We start from the raw sequence: 22114 nt of genomic DNA on the forward strand, positions 1-22114 counted from the left end.
ATGAGTAGGTTCTTCGGGGGTGAGGACAGGTGCACCAGATGTTCGGGGAGTCCTGCGAACCACGCCCATATGTTCTGGGCATGCCCAGCACTGGAAGAATTCTGGAAGGGGGTGGCGGGGACGGTGTCGTGGGTGGTTGGATCCAGGGTCAAACCAGGGTGGGGACTCGCGATTTTTGGAGTTGCGGTAGAGCCGGGAGTGCAGGAGGCGAAAGAGGCCGGTGTCCTGGCCTTTGCGTCCCTAGTAGCCCGTCGAAGGATTCTGTTACAATGGAAGGATGCAAGGCCCCCAAGCAATACAAGGGTTCTATAAACGATGGCAGCCTTTTCTGGACTTCCTGGCTCAGAGATAGGTAACTGGGTCAATAGCAGCAGCAACCCGGGGGGGGGGGGGGGGGGGGTGCATTATTGTAGTGTTTATTCTGTAACTTTATAGTGCGTTAATTTGCGTTGTTAAAATGCTGGGTTGTTCATGGGGATGGGGCGAATGTATGTGATTGTTAATATTATTGTTATTTTCGGTATTTTACTAAGGTGCGTCAATGTTGTATAAAATCAAAATTTCTCAATAAAAATTATTTTAAAAAAAAAGGAGTGGGCATCTGCCATATGGCCTTTGTCTCATCTGGGTCTGGTTTCACACCATCGGCAGTCAGCAAGTGGCCCATGAAGGGGACCTCACTGACTCAATTTACATTTAGCAGGGTTGACGTTCAAAATGTGTGGTTCTGATTCTGTCAAGGACCAAACGTAGATGTTTGTGCATCCCCAAAGTAGGATGTCATCAATGATTTCACAAGGTTGCCCTGCAAAGAGCTGTTCCATGGATCGTTAGCAAACCTCATGACCAGTGGAAATAGGGCATTTGCAGAAATCTGTATCTGCCTATTGGAGAAATGAACATCATAAGCATCGAGCGGGATCTCCCAAAATCCGCATTTTGCATCCAAGATGCTGAACATCTTGACATTGGGCATGTCTGCTATGACCTGTTCAGCTGTCTTCATTGGATGGTGAGGTCTCAGAAGTGTTTTTTTATGGTGAACTGGGTTGATACAAATTCTGATTGTGCCATCTTCTTTCACTGCTGCTACCATTATGGAGACTCATTCCCCAGTCTTGTCATTCTGTCCAGCTCATCTATTACTTTCTGTTTCATGGAAAGGGGTACTCTTCTTGGGGCGTAGACAGTAAGAGGCACTGAATCATCCAGCCTCATGTGTGTGATAGATAACAGGCAGCTTCCTAATAATATCACAGTCAAACAGGTCTCTGTATTCCTTTATCTCTGATGCTTGTTGCTGAAAGCATGCACATCCGGACCAAGGTGGATTTGTTCCAATGCAATACTGTCAGGTTCATTCTCAAAAAGCCCCTCCGTATGCATCACCGTGCCTGTGGAGAAGGATGCTGAAGCTCCAACGACACAACCTTGTGTGATCTATGAGCGTAGGTTACATCCTGGTTGATTATGTGGAATTGAAACTTGCCTTGCGTGCAGTTCAGGGTGACTGGCTTCTGAGTGCATGGTGTTTCCATCAAATGCAACAAGGTTCACTTTAGTCAAATCAAATGAAGCAGAGCTCACTTCCTCAGCAGCAGTTTTGATAATACATTACATTTTGCTCCAGAATCAATTTTGGCTTTCAGTTTGACATTGCTGAGAACAATGCTGAGCGTTGTGAATATTTCACCCGTTTCAGTGATGAAGCCAACACTTTCACAGCAGAATGCTTCCAGGGGCTCAAGTTTTTGTCTTATATCCAGCTGATTCACGATGGTTCGGAATGTCCAATTCACCTAACAGCACATCTTTCGGGACTTGTGGGAGGAAACCCATGGAGACACAGGGAGAACATGCAGACTCCGCACAGACAGTGACCCAAGTAGGGTATCGAACCTGGGACCCTGGAGCTGTGAGCTACCATGCTGCCCATTTTGAGTTTGGGGAGGTGACTTTGGTAGCTGGCTGTAACATGACTTGTGACAGTAGCTAATTGATGTGGATTGTTGCCGGTCTGCTTTGATCTACAACATTTGGCAAAGTGATTCCGTTTACCACTGTTATGACAGTGCCTGTTAACTGCAAAGCATTTGCTTGTTGTTTGTGGGTGCTGGTCACCGCAGTAAAAGCAGTGTATGTTTTAAGAACATAAGAACATAAGAACTAGGAGCAGGAGTAGGCCATCTGGCCCCTCGAGCCTGCTCCGCCATTCAATGAGATCATGGCTGATCTTTTGTGGACTCAGCTCCACTTTCCGGCCTGAACACTGTTGGAACCAACAATTCTACGGACACGTGCTTGTAGGATTAGAATAGCGATTTTAATATACTTACAACAGAGCCAGCCTATTAGCCTATTAGAAAGTTGAACTTTCGGTGAACTGGCTGGCTGACCCTGTGGCACGGATCTTTATACAGCAGCTCCGGGGGAGGAGTCCTGGGCGGAGCCACGGGAGGAGCCCAGTACAAACTCTCGAGTACTCTTAGAGCTACTCCCCCTGGTGATCAGGTAGTGCAACTGCACTTACAATATTGATACATATATACAGATTATAATACTGTGTGAATCTCATTCACCACAAACACCATAACCCATAATCCCTTTATTCTTCAAAAACCTATCTATCTTTACCTTCAAAACATTTAATGAAGGAGCCTCAACTGCTTCACTGGGCAAGGAATTCCACAGATTCACAACCCTTTGGGTGAAGAAGTTCCTCCTAAACTCAGTCCTAAATCTACTTCTCCTCATTTTGAGGCTATGTCCCCTAGTTCTGCTTTCACCCGCCAGTGGAAACAACCTGCCCGCATCTATCCTATCTATTCCCTTCATAATTTTATATGTTTCTAAAAGATCCCCCCCTCATCCTTCTAAATTCCAACGAGTACTGTCCCAGTTTACTCAACCTCTCCTCATAATCCAACCCCTTCAGCTCTGGGATTAACCTAGTGAATCTCCTCTGCACACACCCCAGTGCCAGTATGTCCTTTCTCAAGTAAGGAGACCAAAACGGAACACAATACTCCAGGTGTGGCCTCACTAACGCCTTATACAATTGCAACATAACCTCCCTAGTCTTAAACTCCATCCCTCTAGCAATGAAGGACAAAATTCCATTTGCCTTCTTAATCACCTGTAAACCAACTTTCTGTGACTCATGCACTAGCACACCCAGGTCTCTCTGCACAGCGGCATGCTTTAATATTTTATCGTTTAAATAATAATCCCGTTTGCTGTTATTCCTACCAAAATGGATAACCTCACATTTGTCAACATTGTATTCCATCTGCCAGACCCGAGCCCATTCACTTAACCTATCCAAATCCCTCTGCAGACTTCCAGTATCCTCTGCACTTTTCGCTTTACCACTCATCTTAGTGTCATCTGCAAACTTGGACACATTGCCCTTGGTCCCCAACTCCAAATCATCTATGTAAATTGTGAACAATTGTGGGCCCAACACTGATCCCTGAAGGACACCACTAGCTACTGATTGCCAACCAGAGAAACACCCATTAATCCCAACTCTTTGCTTTCTATTAATTAACCAATCCTCTATCCATGCTACTACTTTACCCTTAATGCCATGCTTCTTTATCTTATGCAGCAACCTTTTATGTGGCACCTTGTCAAAGGCTTTCTGGAAATCCAGATATATCACATCCATTGGCTCCCCGTTATTTACTGCACTGGTAATGTCCTCAAAAAATTCCACTAAATTAGTTAGGCACGACCTGCCCTTTATGAACCCATGCTGCGTCTGCCCAATGGGACAATTTCTATCCAGATGTACCGAATAGACTTCAGTTTCTCTTAGCTCTTTACTGCTCTTCTCGAACTGTTCATTCAGCATGCAAATAGTAATAGCGGATTCCAATGTTAAGTTATTTTCACAGAACAGCTGCTTGCAACACATGATATGGTCTCTAACAAGAACAGAGGACACTGAAAAAGCTCAGCAGCTCTTTCCAGCATCCTCTGTTCTTGCTTTGGATTCCACCATCAGCAGTATTTTGGTTACTTTACAGTCTTTAACAAATTCATCTGTGAGAGTACCGAATTCGTACTTTTTTGCTAGAATTTCTAGTATTGAGACATATAAGAGTATTGATTCATTGGATTTCTAACAAGCAGTGTCGAAAGCGTGTCCATCCATGGTTATGTATTTTGCAAGCATGCAGATTTGTTCAAATCTCTTTAGTAGTACCTCAGAATTCTCTTTGTCTTCTTCCGCCTGGAATACAAAAGATTGCGATTTCTCCTCAACCTTCGGGCCCGCTAGGTTCAGCAGACATTCTTTGACTTTTTAAAAAAATAATTTTTATTGAAACATTTTGTATTTATATAACGAACCGCAATAAAATACCAACAATAACAATAATGATAACAGTCACAAACATTCGCCCATCCTCAATGAACAACAAAACATATTAACAACTTAAATTAGCACAATATTAAGTTAAATAACCATAGAAAAAAATAGAAACAATAAAGAACACTCTCCTCCTCCCCCCCCCAATTCGGGATGCTATTCGGCAAGATTTAGGATGTATAGGATATGGAAGGAAACTGCAGGGGATGGGTACAATCGAAATGTGGAGCTTTTTCAAGGAACAGCTACTGCGTGTCCTTGATAAGTATGTACCTGTCAGGCAGGGAGGAAGTTGTCGAGCAAGGGAACCGTGGTTTACTAAGGAAGTTGAAGCACTTGTCAAGAGGAAGAAGAAGGCTTATGTTAGGATAAGACATGAAGGCTCAGTTAGGGCACTTGAGAGTTACAAGTTAGCCAGGAAGGACCTAAAGGGAGAGTTAAGAAGAGCGAGGAGAGGACACGAAAAGTCGTTGGCGGATAGGATCAAGGAAAACCCTAAGGCTTTCTATAGGTATATCAGGAACAAAAGAATGACTAGAGTAAGATTAGGGCCAATCAAGGATAGTAGAGACTTGGCACATCAAGACTCTTTTAAATGATTTTTTCCTCTACCACCCTTTCAGGCAATGAATACCAGACCCCCACTGTGGAGGGTGAATTAATTAGCATATTGCTGGACAGCTTGTGCACCAGTAGTAATATGGAATGTGAGGGAGGGCACTGGAAGACACTCCCACATGGATCTTTACTTGGCACAACATCGAAGGCCGAAGGGCCTGTTCTGTGCTGTACTGTTCTATGCTGTACTGTTCTATGTTCATGCAATCTTCACGTGTACATTTTCCAATGTAGATCACTAATGGAGGTCAGGTGTGATTACCCGAGCTGATTTTATTCCTTCCTAACTTAAGGGTCTGAGGCCAATACCAGCTCATCTGTTGCCAGCCTGCAGAAATAAACTAAATTAGTATTGACTTCTAATCACATCAGGAATGTTGAAGTTCAATTGCATCCAGGAATGAAGCTTTTCAACGCTTAAGGTGACTCATATTAACTGGGAACATTATGAGGCCAGGTGAAGGGAACAATAAACATTGTGGTGTTTTCTGCCACTCTGTTCCTAGATTCTTGTTGTTATGTTCAAATGTGGAAGTTGAGATATATGGATACTGAGTGGAGATCCAACAAATTCAGGATGGAAACCAAAGACAAAGAGGAATAGCAAAATGAAAACCGATGCAAGCAATTAGACAGGATAAACGAGCAACACAGGTAAAAGGAACTTGCATTTAAATGACACTGTTCACAACCTCAACATTTCCTGGATAAAACATTTGGCTGGGCACTACTAATTCAGGTAAAATGGCGTTTGAAGAAATGTAAAGCAACTCTCCCTGCAGATGCTGTCAGACCTCCTGAGCTTTTCCAGCATTCTTTGTTTCCAAACAAGTTGCCCTTCAACATAATATAAATATTAGAAAGCGTCCCAAAGGTAAATAATAAGACAACAATTGACACAGAGTAAAATAAACTGGCTGACAACCAGGGAGGTGGGGTGAAGCGACTCACTGAATCACACCTGCTGAAACGGCATGGCGCCGCTCCGCGCCGGCACCTGACTACCCGGACCTCGTGCACCGCGCTTCCGGCGGAAGTAGTAATGCTGAGTTGTCAATGGCGGCCCGTGTGTTGTTGCAACAATGTCTCTCTGCCCGCCTGCAGGTGACGGACGCAGAAGAAGCTGCTGAATATGCGGAGGTACTCCACAACCACACTGTGTCTCTTTGTTGCTCCTGAGAACCAACTCAAAGTTGACATCTGAGGAAGAACAGGGTCTCTTGAGCATGTGGAATGAGATGACGCTTAATCCCATCCCGACCCCACTCCATCACTTTCCCTCCTCCCCTTCCAGGGGTTTTACGCCGCACTTCACTCTGAAAAGCTTATTTGGATGGAAGACATCTTGTGTATTTTTTGCACTAATTTATCTGTTTTACAGATTCCAAGAGGGACATTGATCTATGTCTGTTTTTGTAAAGGTGCTACTGTCGATATTGTTCCAAAAATGGGTAAGTATGTAGTACATTTTGTAAAATAGTTTTATTAAAGTATTTTAAAGTTTTTATTATGATAATAACAATGACATAAACATGGTACAATAAACATTTCCACCTCCGTCCCAATCTTCACACCCCCCAACCATAAAACAACAATCTGGCCCTCTTCTCTCCCCCCCCCCCCCCCCCCTTGGAATATTGCATCTGCTGACATTTTAATTTTCCCCAAGAAAGTTGATGAACGGCTGCCACCTCCGGGTGAACCCTACTATTAATCCTCTTAAGGCAAGCTTTATTTTCTCGAGACTGAGAAACCCAGCTGGGTCTCTACGCTCGGGGGCTTTTGAGTCTCTCCACATTATCCGTCTCCAGGCTACCAGGGAGGCAAAGGCCAAGATGTCAGCCTCTTTCGCCCCCTAAACTCTCAGCTCTTCGGACACTCCAAAGAGCGCTACCACCGGACTCTGCACCACCCATGTTTTTAGCACTGTGGACATTGCCTTAGCAAAACCCTCTAAGCTTCGGGCATGCCCAAAACATGTGGACATGATTTGCTGGGCTTCCCGTGCACCTCGCACACTGAAAAACTTGCTCATCCTTGCCACTGTCAAGTGTGCCTGGTAGACTACCTTAAATTGTATCAGGCTAAGCACATGATGAGCATGTATTAACCCTGCTTAGGGCATCCGCCCACAGACCTGCCTTTATCTCTCCTCCTAACTCGTCCTCCCACTTGCACTTAAGCTGCTCCACCAGAGTTTCCTCCGCCTCCGAAAACTCCTTGTAAATATCCAATACCTTCCCCTCTCCCACCCAGGCACTGGAGACTTCTCTATCCTGTATCCTCCTTGACGGCAGCAGCGGAAAGGCCGGGACCTGCTTTCTCAGGAAGTCTCACATCTGCAAATACCTAAACCCATTCCCTGGTGGCAATTCAAATTTATCCTCCAAGGCTTTCAACCTAGGGAAGCTCCTGTCTATAAATAGATCCCCTATCCTAATTCCTGGCCTTTGCCACCTCCGGAACCCACCGTCCAGCCTACCTGGTACAAACCGATGGTTATTATAAATTAGGGTCCACACCGATGCTCCCTCCATACTCATACCTCCTTCACTGCCCCCATATTCTCAGAGCCACCGCCACCACCGGACTTGTGGAGAATCGGGCTAGCGAGAACAGAAGAGGTGACGTTATAAGTGCTCCCAAACTTGTGTCTTTACATGACGCAGCCTCCATTCGCTCCCACACCGACCCCTCCCCTACTATCCACTTCCTAATCATGGCTATATTAGCCACCCAGTAGTAGTTGCAGAAGTTCGGTAGCGCCAACCCCCCCCCCAAGGCTCTATGGCCACAGCAAACAGTAACGGGGAGAGGGGGCACTCTTGCCTCGTCCCTCGGTCTAGTTTAAAATACCCCACCTCAGCAGGTTCGTACGCATACTCGCTACTGGTGCCTGATCGAGCACCTGCACCCAGTCAATAAAGCCCTCACCAAATCCAAACCGTCCCAGCCTCCCACAGGTAGTTCCACTCCACCTGATCAAAAGCCTTCTCAGCATCCATTGCTACCTCCACCTCTCCTTCTGAGGGCGTCATAATAACATTTAAAAGCCTTGGAACATTGGCCTTGAGTTGCCTGCCCTTTACAAATCCCATTTGGTCTTCCCCTATCACCCCCGGGACACAGTCCTCTCTCCTTGTGGCCAGTATCTTAGCCAGCAGTTTGGCGTCCACATTCAGTAGAGAAATTGGCCTGTATGACCTGCATTGTTCCGGATCCTTCTCCCATTTCAGGATCAGTGAAATCGTGGCCTGCAACATTGTTGGGGGGAGGACTCCCTTCTCTCGTGCTTCATTAAATGTCCTCACCAGCAGTGGGCTCAATATCTTTGAAAACCTCTTATAGAATTACACCGGATAGCCTCAATCTCAATTGGGGCTCCCAGCCCTTCCACAAGATCCTCATCTACTCTCCGTATCCTCCCCGTGACTGCGTGGGTTTCCTCCGGGTACTCCGGTTTCCTCCCACAGTCCAAAGATGTGCAGGTTGGGTGGATTGGCCATGAAAAATTGTCCAAAATTCTATGATTAACCTAGGACAAAAGTTCAGCGCAACATCGTGGGCCGAAGGGCCTGTTCTGTGCTGTATTTCTCTATAATCTATATCTTGGAAACCTCAACTGATCCAAAAACTGCCTCATCCCCTCCACCCCAGCCGACTCATATAATTTACAATAAAAGTCCTTAAGCACCTCATTCACCCCCACTGGGTCAAGGACAGTATTCCCACCTCTACTCTTCACTCTCCCTATCTCCTTGGCCGCCTCCCTTTTTCTGAGCTGGTGTGCTAACATTCTGCTTGCCTTTTCTCCGTACTCATAAATCATCCCCCTTGCCTTCCTCAACTGTTCCATTGCTTTCCCTGTAGTCAACAGCCCAAACTCCGCCTGTAACCTCCGCCGCTCCCTCAGTAGCCCCGCATTCGGGGCCTCTGAGTATCGCCTGTCGACCTGTAGTAACTCCTCCACTACCCTATCCCTCTCAGCCCGTTCTGCCTTTTCTTTGTGGGCCCGTATCGAGATTAATTCTCCTCTGACCACTGCCTTCAAAGCTTCCCAAACTGTCGCTGCAGAGACCTCCCCCGTATAATTTGTTTCCAGGTAGTTCTGGATGGACTTGTTAACCCGCCCACAGATCGCTTCGTTCACTAACAACCCCACATCCTGTCTCCACAGCAAACGTTGCCCTCTCTCTACACTAAGCCGCAGGTCCACCCAATGTGCAATCACAAAAAGCATCACATTCTCCCGTAAATAAAACATCAAAAAAACAGTGAAGAAACAGCCACTTTAGAAAAAAAAACACACAAAACAGAAATAGCCCCAAAGACCATCCCCCCCTCTAACCAGCTTCCTGCAAGACAAAGTTAACTTTAGCCATCAAAACAGCCCCTGATGACACATAACACTACTTATACATGTACAGCCCAGCACAACAAATCGCCACCACAGTACTCTCCAAGTCTTCAGTGTCTTTTAGTTCACCTCCAGTCTTTTTTTCTTTCATAAAAGTCCATACTCCGTCTGGTGTTTCAAAGTAGAAATCCCGTTCCTCATGTGTGACCCACAGGCAGGTTGGGTACAACATCTCAAACTTCACCCCTTCTTAAAGAGGGCCCTTTTTGCCTGATTAAACCCAGCTCGCCTCTTAGCCAAATCCGCGCCCAGGTCCTTAATACACAGCTCACAATTCTCTCATTTGCTGCTCCATTCTTCCTTATCCAGGAATTGGTGAAAGCGTACTACCATTGCCCTCGGCGGCTCGTTCGCTCGGGGCTTCTTCGCGACGGCTCTGTACACTCTATCTACTTCCAGGGGCCGAGGGAGCGTCTCAGCCCCCATCAACTTCTCCAACATGTCCGTCACATAAGCCCTCGCATCTGATCCCTCACTGCCTTCAGGGAGGCCAACAGTTCTAATATTCTGCTTTCTGGACCTGTTCTCCAGGTCCTCCAGCTACTCCTGCATTCTTTTCTGGTGATCTTTCATCATCGCCACCTTGGTCTCCAGCGCGGTTATGTATTCCTTGTGCTCGGACACCTTTTGCTCCACCTCCTGGATGGCTCTTCCGTGGGTCTCTTGATTCTGCACCACTTGATCAACCGAAGCCTTAATCGGGTCCAGCGTGTCCGTCTTCAGCTTGGCGAAGCAATCTTCAAAAAACTTCACCAGCTGCTCCGCAGACCACTGTGCCGTCTCCCCACGGCCCTTGCTCTTCGCCATGCGTTCCCACGTTGCCAGCTCTGCTCGCGTCTTCCTTATAGGACTTTGTCTTCTCACACGGCTACCTCTGGTACAATTCTTCATAGACTGGAGGGGGATTTCTCCTCACTGTCTCACTCTTCACCGATTTATCCCATAAAATCCAGAAAAAAATAGGAGAAAAAGGTTCAAAAGTCCGTCACAGGAGGGAGCTATCAAACATGCAACCTACTCACTGCTACCGGAAGTGAGTATGCAGTACATTAATGGTACATATTCATATCTGCTGTCACATCTTGCAGTTTCTTCAACTTCCAATGCAGAATCAGTCACATTTAAGACAAAACTGTGTAAAGCAACCTTAGAAACATGAGAACCTAGCACTTATAAAACTCAAGTTTTTAGGAGTGTGTGATAAAGTTTACAAGAAACTAAAATGGATATTCGTACTTAACTAATCAAAGAAACAAAAATTAATTTGAGGTGGAAAAATATTGAGGTTTGGCAATAGAATGACATCGCTAATGGTCACAGATTGTGAAAGCGTTTCTTGTCAGTGGGTGATGTTAGCCTCAGGCTGCTGTTGAGTAAAGAGTCAAGAGTTCGGCTCCTTTTCCTAAACACGTTTATTTTTCCTTGCACACACTCAGCACCAAACTCTATCATCACATCACATGCCCCTATGGCCACCTGTAGCCTTTTGCTTATCAGTGGCAATTATTGGATCAATGAGACATCTAATTGGAATGTTTCTTAACCCATTCCTTAACAGTCTCCCCTTCCTTGGAGAAAAAAAATATTTGGTAAAAACAAAATTACAAGAAACTCAAAAACGCATGCAACTTCATTTTTGTAAGGAAAAAAACCCAAAACAAACAGTCACAGAAACAGGCACCCGTCATTAACAATATCCAAAAGTTTCTGTGAACTAGCCCCACTTTTCGTTGAACAGTCAGATAATTGATAGCTACTGTTGACCCATTTAATTTTTGCTATCTCCCCTGTGTCCAACATCTGCTTCAAACTTGCGATGTCTATTCTTTTCTCATTGACACTTTTTATATAGAGCACATTTTCCCACAAGGATTTATTGTCAATGTTACACTCAATGGGTACGTTGCCCAAATCCTCTAATCCCAAAATGTCTGTCAATATCTGCGATATATAAAAGGCCATATCCACCGCCTCTACGAGGCTTAAAGTCTTAGCAGCCAAAGTGCTTTTGACCACTCTCCTTATTTTCTTTGTTTCCCACACAAGAGGGCAACATTTACTATTGTTCCCCATGAGGAAAATTATAAAAGCTCCTTGAAACCCCATCACATAAATTTGCATAGGACACATCACTATAAACTGAGTTTCAAGTGGCTAAGATCACCTAAAACCGGGAACCTCAAAACATTTTTCCTGCATTTTTCTTTGACCAGCGCTTTATTTGCCCTCATTATGTCTTCGACTTTCTGATCATTCATTTTTGTACTCGACTCTTAAGACATCAAAATTAACACCCGGTCTAGTCTGTCGACCTGACCAATTCAGTTGCCCAATTAAACTTCGATGTTGCTCTTTTCCATCTTTGAAACCACTGCATCTTTTTGTGAAACCCGACTACAACTGCTATTGGGCTGATGCTCTCCAAATAAGATTGTTGACGTAAAGTTGCCCCAAACTCAGTCTGTCCGATTTCCAGTCCAATATATTTAAATGCACCGGAAGCCTGACTTCCAATTCTTTCCTCAACCCAGAGATTACAATAGCTTCGAAATCACTAGTCCCACCCCACAAACAATCATTGGCATGCATCATAAAGATGCCAGAAAGATTTCCTTTATGGTGCCAGTAAAACATTGCCGGATCTGCTTTCAACTGGCAATAGCCCAATTTTAACAACTTTAACAAAACTGACCTTACCGAAAAATACCAGACCCTGGATGCAGACCCTGGACAGTGCTGGTTTAGCTCAGTGGGCTAAACAGCTGTCTTGTAAAGCAGAGCAAGGCCAGCAGCGCGGATTCAATTCCCATACTAGCCTCCCCGAACAGGCGCAGGAATGTGGTGACTGGGGGCTATTCACAGTAACTTCATTGATAAGGTTCCCCATGGTCGGCTCATGAAGAAAGTAAGGAAGTGTGGGATAGAGGGAAATTTGGCCAATTGGATAAGTAACTGGCTATCACACACAAGACAGAGTGGTGGTGAATGGAACATTTTCAGACTGGAGACCAGTTACCAGCAGGTGTACCACAGGGATCAGTGCTGGGTCCTCTGCTATTTGTGATTTTCATTAATGACTTGGATGAGGGAATTGAAGGGTGGGTCAGTAAATTTGCTGATGACACCAAGATTGGTAGAGTAGTGGATGAGGTGGAGGGCTGTTGTAGGCTGCAAAGAGACATTGATAGGATGCAGAGCTGGGCTGAAAAATGGCAGATGGAGTTTAAACCTGATAAGTGCGAGGTGATTCAGTTTGGTAGAAAAAAATTGAATGCAGATTACAGGGTCAACGGCAGGGTTCTGAGGAATGTGGAGGAACAGAGAGATCTTGGGGTTCATGTCCACAGATCTCTGAAGGTTATCACTCAAGTGGGTAGAGCTGTGAAGAAGGCCTATAGTGTGTTAGCGTCTATTAACAGGGGGCTTGAGTTTAAGAGCCGTGGGGTTATGCTGCAACTACAGGAACCTGGTGAGACCACATTTGGAGTATTGTGTGCAGTTCTGGTCACCTCATTATAGTAAGGATGTGGAAGCATTGGAAAGGGTGCAAAGGAGATTTGCCAGGATGCTGCCTGGTTTGGAGGATAGGTCTTATGAGGAAAGGTTGAGGGAGCTAGGGCTTTTCTCTTTGGAGCGGAGAAGGATGAGAGGCGACTTAATTGAGGTGTATAAGATGATAAGGGGGATAGATAGATAGATAGAGTGGACGTTCAGAGACTATTTCCTCGGGTGGATGTAGCTGTTACAAGGGGGCATAACTATAAGGTTCAGGGTGGGAGATATAGGAGGGATATCCGAGGTAGGTTCTTTACTAAGAGTGGTTAGGGTGTGGAATGGACTGCCTGCTGTGACAGTGGAGTCGGACACTTTAGGAACTTTCAAGAGGTTATTGAATAGGCACATGGAGCACACCAGAATGACAGGGAGTGGGATAGCTTGACTTGGTTTCAGACAAGGCTCAGCACAGCATCGAGGGCTGAAGGGCCTGTTCTCTGCTGTACTGTTCTAAGTTCTATGTACTTGTGACAATAAGCGATTTTCATTTAATTTAATCCATATACACATTTGTTCAATTTCCAGAGTACCCATTCTATGTTAGCTGCCTCTTTAGAAGGACAGAGAAAAATGTCTCTCTGAAGCTGCTGCCCCTGCGCAAAGGCAATTTTTATATCTATAGATTTGCATTCCCATGCCTTTGTGGCTAATTGAGCCAAGAAGATCTTTAAAATACCCTTTCCTGCGTTAAAGTTTTCTTCAAATCCCTTTGCCACAAGCCTGGCCTTTTCCTTATAAGTGCCCTCTGGAAGAACCTTTTCCGTGCAAATCCATCTGTGGGATAGAGCTCTTTATCCACTATCTGGCACGTCTGTGTATACCCCAAATTCACTCCAACTGTGCAGTTCTTGCTGTCTGGCATCTTTGATTACTTTTTCATCCAATTTTTTGGAGGCCACCACAATCTCGCGTGCATGTGGGATTCTGTTCCTAATAGTATTCATAGTCTTACCCATGTTCCTCAACCTTGACAAACTACATCCCCTATCCCGCCTGGTATCTCGTTCTGTACTGCTACTGCTTGATCTTTTCCTTCTGCTGTGGGGTGTCATTTCAATAGTGCTCAATCTTTTCCTGCGAACCTGTTCACTATCCGATGTACTATCTGAACTAGCACTGCGTTTCTGTGCCTTCCATTTTTGAACTTTGTGTTCCCAATCCATTGTCTTTTTTTTATAAATAATTTTTATTGAAATTTTTTACAGAAAATATAACAACAAACAATGAAAAGCAACAATAAAACACCATAGTAACTGTAACACCCCCGAGACCGTATCAACGCATGTATCTCACCCCCCCAAACCCAGTAAACATCAAGAGAACTTAAAAATAAATTTAAATTAAATAAACATAGTCTGCCCCCCCCCCCCCCCCCCCCCCCCCGGGGTTGCTGCTGCTGCTGACCCAGTACCCTATCGCTGAGCCAGAAAGTCAAATTTGACCTTCTCCAGCTTGATAAATCCCGCCATGTCATTGATCCAGGTCTCCACGCTTGGGGGTCTCGCATCCTTCCACTGTAGCAAGATCCTCCGCCGGGCTACTAGGGACGCAAAGGCCAGCACACCGGCCTCTTTCGCCTCCTGCACTCCCGGCTCCACCCCAACCCCAAAAATCGCGAGTCCCCGGCCTGGCTTGACCCTGGATCCTACCACCCTCGCCACCCCCTTCCAGAACTCCTCCAGTGCCGGGCATGCCCAGAACATATGGGCATGGTTCGCTGGACTCCCCGAACACCTGACACACCTGTCTTCGCCCCCAAAGAACCTACTCATCCTAGACCCGGACATGTGGGCCCAGTGCAGCACCTTGAATTGGATGAGGCTAAGCCGCGCACATGAGGCGGAAGAGTTAACCCTCTCCAGGGCATCAGCCCATGTCCCATCTTCGATCTGTTCCCCCAGTTCCCCCTCCCACTTAGCCTTTAGCTCCTCTACTGACGCCTCCTCCACCTCCTGCATTACCTTGTAGATATCAGATATCTTCCCATCCCCGACCCAGACCCCCGAAAGCACCCTGTCACTCACCCCCCTCGCGGGAAGCAAAGGGAATCCCTCCACCTGCCGCCTAGCAAACGCCTTTACCTGCAGATACCTGAACATGTTCCCTGAGGGGAGCCCAAATTTCTCCTCCAACTCCCCCAGGCTCGCAAACCTCCCATCAATGAACAGGTCCCTCAGCTGTCTGATGCCCACTCTGTGCCAACCCTGGAACCCCCCATCAATGTTCCCTGGGACGATGCGATGGTTCCCCCTTAACGGAGCCTCCATCGAGCCCCCCACTTCCCCCCTATGTAGCCTCCACTGCCCCCAGATCTTGAGGGTAGCCGCCACCACCGGACTCGTGGCATACCTCGTAGGAGGGAGCGGCCACGGCGCCGTTATCAGGGCCCCCAGGCTTGTGCCTCCACAGGATGCCACCTCCAACCGTTTCCATGTTGCCCCTTCCCCCTCCATCACCCACTTGCGCACCATCGACGACATTTGCTGCCCAATAATACCCCGAGAGTTTGGGTAACGCCAGCCCCCCACCATCTCTACCCCGCTCCAGGAAGACCCTCTTCACCCTCGGGGTCCCATGCGCCCATAAAGATGGGCAAACACTGAAAAAGGAACAAGAACCTCGGGAGAACCGTCATTTTGACGGACTGCACTCTACCCGCCAACGATAGCGGCACCATGTCCCACCTTTTGAATTCCTCCTCCATCTGTTCCACAAGCCTGGTAAAATTAAGCTTATGGAGAGTCCCCCAACTCCTGGCCACCTGCACCCCCAGGTATCTGAAACTCTTCACTGCCCTCTTGAATGGGAGCCTCCCAATACCCTCCTCCTGATCACCCGGGTGCACTACAAATATCGCTCTTGCCCAGATTCAACTTATAGCCCGAGAAGCTCCAAAACTCAGCCAACAGCTCCATCACCCCCGGCATTCCCCCCTCTGGGTCCGCCACCTGATCGGCACAGCCAGTTGCGACTGAATAAGGCTTGCCAGTTTATTGACTGTTCCCTTACTAATATGGTTTTCTTCAATGTGTCGCAGAAATGTGAGTAACCTGTAACAGTTTGGGCTTTTAATGACTTAGAAAGCATCTATTTCTTCACAGTGCTGACAGCAATCGCTGTTCCCTTGCAATTTGAGGTTCAGTTTATTTGGAATTGAAAAGATGTCTGCAAGTTAGGATATAGTTAACATACAACTCTCATTTCCCAGAAATTCCCTGCATTTAATGCACGTGGGCTTTGTGTCTTAATTTGCACTGGCACAATTAACAAAGCCATACCTCAAGAAATCATCTTCATACTGCTTTGTTCCCAATTTCAGTTTCTTCTTAATGGGTTGTTCACCAGAAGCCCTGGAGCTCTGTATACAGCTCACACATCAGCCCTGCTGTGGACTCTTCTGAGCAGATCTCTCCAGATTCAGTTGCCGGATCCTGGCCAGTTTGTGTCTCTGGCCCTCTCTTCCTAATTCCAAAATGATCCATCTTCAGTTCGTCACAGTCCTGTTGCTTACTTGCGGGCAGCTGCAAAATGTAGCAATCTCTCCGTTGTTATTTCTCTCACAAAGCACGGTGTACAGGGCGTGTGATGTCCGTGTACGTGCCCGGCGCGTGATCTGCTCTCTTGTCGCTGCTTCTGGTGGGAAGACTCCATAGTTTGTATTTAAAGTCAGGTCGCGGCCTTAAAAGCCCTCGCAGCCGTTGGCCGCTTCTCCTGCGATCGGGAAAGCTGCACTGATTGCTCCATGACTCTCTCAACGCACGGGACACAACCCGCAGTTTGAAAGACCCTGAGCTATGATGCAGAGATGTCAAATTGAATGTGATGATGTGGGGATGCCGGCGTTGGACTGGGGTGAGCACAGTAAGAAGTCTTACAACACCAGGTTAAAGTCCAACAGGAAGAGTGCTTCACAACCACGGTCACATTTATTAGAATTTTCCAATGCTGAGGCAAGGGAAACCTAATTGAAGAAATTCAAACATGTTCAAAGGTCTTGGAAATGGAAATGAGCTTGGAAATGAGGTGAGAGTTTGCAAGGACAAAATAAGTTGAGGGTGTTCTCTTAAGGAGAGGAGTAATAATTGCAGTTTTGAAGGACGGGGGTAGGTTAAAGTACCTATGGGGCCAGCAGGGGAAATTTGATGATCATCAGTTCAGTGGAATAGGGCTTGGAGAACAGAAGGTTGATGATCTGGGCATGATGAACTAATTGAATATGAGGGAGCATGACGATTGGAAGATTTTAGGAAATTGGATTATAAATATAGTGGTCAATTTAAAGCTTAAAAGTCTGAGGTCAGTGTAGTTTGACTAGGGAAGTCCCTAGAGAGTTGATGATTTGCAGCCTGCAGACATACTATTTTTTTCATCTTAAGGGGAAGTCAGTGCTGGGTGAAGCTCAGAGACACAGCCATTTTGAATGCATTAGAAGTTTAGTGTTTTGGGGAGAAAACTGAAAGGAAGTAATCTCTGATCTGGCAACCTTGTGTGTCCACAAGAGAGCCAGTTTTCTTTACTAATGAGATAGCAAGTGATAATAGAGAGCAGCCTTGTCTGGAGACGAGGAACAGGCTGAAAGAACTTGTGTGAAGTAACCATTTGAAGACATTCGGATAGAGTCTGAAGGGGTTCTCACAAGAGCCAAGATCTGTTTTGGAATACAAGTATCACTTTAGGCCTTGCTGGTTTAAGCTGGATTGAGAGTTGTATATTTTCTTCTTATTTCATGGGAAATGGGTAGTAGTGTTAAGATGCAATTAAAGCTGTTTATTTCAGGTTTGAAGTTAAAACCAGTTTGATATTCTGATTCATAATAAAGTTTTGATTTAAAAATCCTGTTTTTTCATGCAATCACTCCTGGAGCGAATGGTTCTTTCCACAGTCTTACAAAATAAAATATTGGGGTTTTGGTCCAGTATCCTAGTCACTGTTGGGGTCTGGTTCGGGATCGTTATAAGAGAAACAAGAGAAAGATTTTAACATTTCTTTAAGGTATCACTGCAGATGTCAGTTGTAATTTTTTTGAATATTTCTGACATTCTTCTCAAAGAAAATTATCTTTTCTATTTATAAAACATCTCCAATTTATCACTGGTGTTAATTAGCTGTACGTTAATTATACTTGGAATGCTATTGTTTCCTCTAATATTGAACATTTCTACTTTTTGAAATAAGATAACAATATAGTTATGGATGTGCATAGCAATTCATTCTATTGTCATTTAATTATCCAGGATAATTCTACAGTCTTTCACTACTGCACCTAAATGTTTCTTGGATAAATCCAAGATTTGCCCCTCTTATCACCTCCTCGATTGAGAAGCCAATTACAGGCGTTGATCACACTTTATTTGAAGAAGTACTTGCCTTTAGTCTTGAATTTACCTCTTACACGTTTGGACCTGTATCCTGTTGACCTACTTCGTCATTTTTTAAATTGAAGTGGTATTCTAATTTACTTTCGCTAAGTCCTTAACTTTTCTTCTTTAAAAAAACCACGTCAGCTTTCTGGCCTTCCTAATAACTGACTCTTGACAGCAGAAATCAGTCTTGTGTTGGTCTAGTTACTGTCTACAGCTGCCAAATGTCTCCCCTGTTTCTTTCTGAGGAAGGAGCTGCGCTCCGAAAGCTCGTGTTTGAATCAAACCTGTTGGACTTTAACCTGGTGTTGTAAGACTTCTTACTGTGCTCACCCCAGTCCAACGCCGGCATCTCCACATCATGGCTACCATCGACACCGCAAACTGCCGGCTCAAAGTGGAGAGGATCTCCAGGAAGATTGCGCATATAGACACTGACATTAAGTTTCTACACTGAGGAAGGAGCTGCGCTCCGAAAGCTCGTGTTTGAATCAAACCTGTTGGTCCTTAACCTGGTGTTGTAAGACTTCTTACTGTGCTCACCCCAGTCCAACGCCGGCATCTCCACATCATGTTTCTTTCTAACCTGAATTAGACTTGGTATTGGAGGTGCCATTTGACCAGAGCACTGTATGGTTTAACCATGACTGTTTTGTTTCGACTGTAACTGTTTTGGTTACATAATTCAGCATTATTTCCTAATTGCTGCTCTGCAATAATTTGACAAATATGTCGAGTCAACTTGGACTCCGATCTCTTTCGACATAACTCTTAAGATATTTCAGCACCTTGTCTGAATTAAATTGCATTTGATTGTTGTTTTATTCACTCACGTTTTGCCCAGTTTGTGCTAAAACTTCTGAACTACCTTCAGTTTCACTCCCCTTTTCCCATCATTGGCCCATCAAGTTTGATATTGCCCGAAAAGCTATCAATTTGCATTGCGTTTTTGAATCCGGGTTATTGATATAAATTAGAAACAAAATTTTATATCATGCCTTTAACATAAAATGTGCCAAGGCGTTTTACAAGAGCATTATAAAGTAAAATATGACAACCCAGCTGCATATTAGGTTAGATGATCAAAAATATGCAAAATAAGTAAGTTTTAAGAAGTGTCTTAAAGGAGGAAGCATAAGAAAGCAAGGTAAGAGAGCCAGTGCGGTTAGGGATTTGGCAACAGAAGTTACAGTCACCGATGGAATAATTAAAATGTGAGATGCTCAAGAGGCCAGAATTAGAGGAGCACAGATATCTTGTAGGGTAGTAGGGCTGGAGGAGATTACAGAAATGGGGAGGGACAAAGCCTTGGAGAAATTTGAAATCAAGGATGAGAGTTTTTAAATCAAGCAGTTGTTTGACCTGGAGCTATTGTAGGTCAGTGAGCACAGAGATATTAGGAAAGGGTCTTGGTTCAACTGACGAAATGGGCAGCAGAGTTTTGGATGACCTCCACTTTACAAAGTGTTAAAACGGTAGTCTTCGTCCATTTGGTCGCCATGTTTTTGAATTTAATTGCCACTTTCATCAGTTTCCAAGAAACTGGTACCACAGCTTTTGAGACTGCTAACCATTTGGGAACAAGTTATCTGGTTACCGAAGTATTTTTACCACTGGTGATTAACTTATCACAATGATATTAGTTAGCATTGATTGCTGGGATGTCGTTCAAGAAGCTCCAGGAAAGAGGAATATCAACAAGTTTCACCCGGATAGAGTTGGGCTGCCTCACAAGGCTGAGGCATATCCGTGAAGCATAGTGGAGGGAAATTAATTCTGCATTTGACCAATAGCTGGAGTGTTTGTTTCATATCTGAAATGGAAATGTTTGGTTTTCCAACTCTTATACCTCATCTTGAGCAGGAAATGAAATGTATTGAAAGGAATGGGGCAAGAATAGCCTTTGGGGAAACAACATCTGTAGATTAAAAGTCAAAATTTAAATTGTGAAAATGTTACAGTTTCAGATTTGCTAAGAAATTGCAACTTGGGCACAATATAATATTTAATAGAGTATGAATAGGTTGTTTGATCTATTTCATTCCATGGGGTCCTTGGAATGACAGGTTCTCAGCTCATTGTCTCCTTGTTCTTCATCCTGAGCTGTTTCTTGGCAGTTTTTGTCAAATGCAGATTGCCATTGCCTTCTACTCTCTGGACTCGGGCAAGGAGGCAGGACCCAAATCAACCTCATCCAGAATGGGAATCAAACCAACTGTTAGCATTATTCTGGTCCATGCTGTAGCCAGCCAAGATAATTCAATTTTGTTCTTGTAGATTTGATTAAATGTATTGAAGTTAAGCAATTAGTTGAGGTTATGAATGTAACTGCATGAGTGTTAAGCTTTTTATGATTTTTGTTTCCTTGCTGCAGTTAACACATTGTTGAATGTGAAACTCTGTGAGACCAATGAAGGCAACTATGTGTCAGTGCTGGATCTACCTGCTAATATTCTCATTATACCTCAGGCCACATTGGGTGGTAAAGCCAAGGGACGTAACATGCAGTACCATTATAACATTGGAAAAGAGAATGGAAAAGCACTTTATGCACAGTTTGTTGCTCTATGTGAAAAGGAGTTTGCCTTGAACTGTAAATGTGTTGAAGCCGGAGTTGTGGTCAGGCATGGTACCTACGGGAACAGACAAGTCCTGCAAATGGACACCAATGGACCGTATACACACCTGATTGAATTTTAAGTCATTTCATATTGTAGAAATGTGTATCACATTCTCTTTCTGCTGATTATAATTGAATAGGTCATATTTTAGAGCAGACCTGCAGTAAATCAATCAACTGGTATTACTAGAGTGTTGAATTTGAATTCTTCTTCACCTTGAATGAAATTTTCTTTAGCAGTTTTGGCTGGAATTTTGGAACAAATGCAACACAACGTGAATGCTGTAAACCAGGCTAGAATCATAGAATTTACAGTGCAGAAGGAGGCCATTCGGCCCATCGAGTCTGCTCCGGCCCTTGGAAAGAGCATCCCACCTGAGCCCATACCTCCACCCTATCCCCGTAACCCAACCTAACCTTTTTTGGACGCTAAGGACAATTTAGCATAGCCAATCTACCTTATCTGCACATCTTTGGACTGTGGGAGGAAACCGGAGCACCCAGAGGAAACCCACGCAAACACGGGGAGAATGTGCAGACTCCGCAGACAGTGACCCAAGCCGAAAATTGAACCTGGGACCCTGGAGCTGTGAAGCAACTGTGCTACCGTGCTGTCCCGAAGAAAGGTAACTGATTACACCTATCACACTTTATCAATAATAATCTTTATTGCCACAAGTAGGCTCACATTAACACTGCAATGAAGTTACTGTGATAAGCCCCTAGTCGCCGTACTCTGGCGCCTTTTTGGGTACACAGAGGGAGCATTCAGAATGTCTAATTCACTTAAGCACATCTTTCGGAACTTGTGGGAGGAAACCAGTGCTCCCGGAGGGAATCCACGCAGACCAGGGGAGAACGTGCAGACTCCGCACGGACGGTTGCCTAAGCCAGGTGGAATGTTCCAGATTTAGTCCCTGCCAAAACCCTGAAGGTCAGAAACCCTTTTGACTAATGATAAGATTTTGCTCATGGTTGTTCACTGAGCCAAGGTAGAACATTCCATCTGAGTTTCCAAACCAATCAGAGGATGGGTTGGATGATGTCTGTTCTGTCCAGAGAAGGGTTCCTAATTAAATGCTCAGTCAGCGAACTGGTGCACACACACTGGGCTGAATGGCTACTCTGCACCATAAGAATTGTCATTCAATAAAGGGGTTGTGGTGACA

The 22114-nt window shown here is 45.0% G+C and overlaps 3 protein-coding genes across 3 annotated transcripts in view; 2 read left to right on the plus strand and 1 right to left on the minus strand.

Moving 5' to 3' along the window:
• Window positions 1–5939, plus strand: part of LOC119955283 (myb/SANT-like DNA-binding domain-containing protein 2) — an 80803-nt gene extending 74864 nt beyond the window's left edge. Inside the window, exon 3 of the mRNA XM_038781369.1 lies at window positions 5500–5939. Coding sequence (XP_038637297.1) covers window positions 5500–5532 — 33 coding nt within the window. The 3' untranslated portion in view covers window positions 5533–5939. The remainder of the gene's footprint in view (window positions 1–5499) is intronic.
• Window positions 1–6022, minus strand: part of nubpl (nucleotide binding protein-like) — a 217827-nt gene extending 211805 nt beyond the window's left edge. Inside the window, exons 1-2 of the mRNA XM_038781350.1 lie at window positions 5945–6022; window positions 4211–4305 (exon numbers count right to left, since the gene is read on the minus strand). The gene's annotated coding sequence lies outside the window, so the exon portion shown is untranslated. The remainder of the gene's footprint in view (window positions 1–4210; window positions 4306–5944) is intronic.
• Window positions 5996–21131, plus strand: dtd2 (D-aminoacyl-tRNA deacylase 2). The gene is made up of 3 exons (XM_038781381.1): window positions 5996–6133; window positions 6375–6444; window positions 20700–21131. The coding sequence occupies exons 1-3, from the start codon at window positions 6050–6052 to the stop codon at window positions 21023–21025; spliced, it is 480 nt and encodes a 159-aa protein (XP_038637309.1). The 5' UTR covers window positions 5996–6049; the 3' UTR covers window positions 21026–21131.
• The last annotated feature ends 983 nt before the right edge of the window (window positions 21132–22114 follow it).

The sequence above is a fragment of the Scyliorhinus canicula genome, chromosome 2 (assembly GCF_902713615.1).
Source record: "Scyliorhinus canicula chromosome 2, sScyCan1.1, whole genome shotgun sequence".
NCBI lineage: Eukaryota > Metazoa > Chordata > Chondrichthyes > Carcharhiniformes > Scyliorhinidae > Scyliorhinus > Scyliorhinus canicula.

Coding starts and splice junctions, on each gene's coding strand:
- dtd2 (XM_038781381.1), top strand. CDS start 6,050: ATGGCGGCCCGTGTGTTGTTGCAACAATGTCTCTCTGCCCGCCTGCAG. Junction 6,134..6,374: donor AAGCTGCTGAATATGCGGAG/GTACTCCACAAC, acceptor TCTGTTTTACAG/ATTCCAAGAGGGACATTGAT. Junction 6,445..20,699: donor CGATATTGTTCCAAAAATGG/GTAAGTATGTAG, acceptor TCCTTGCTGCAG/TTAACACATTGTTGAATGTG.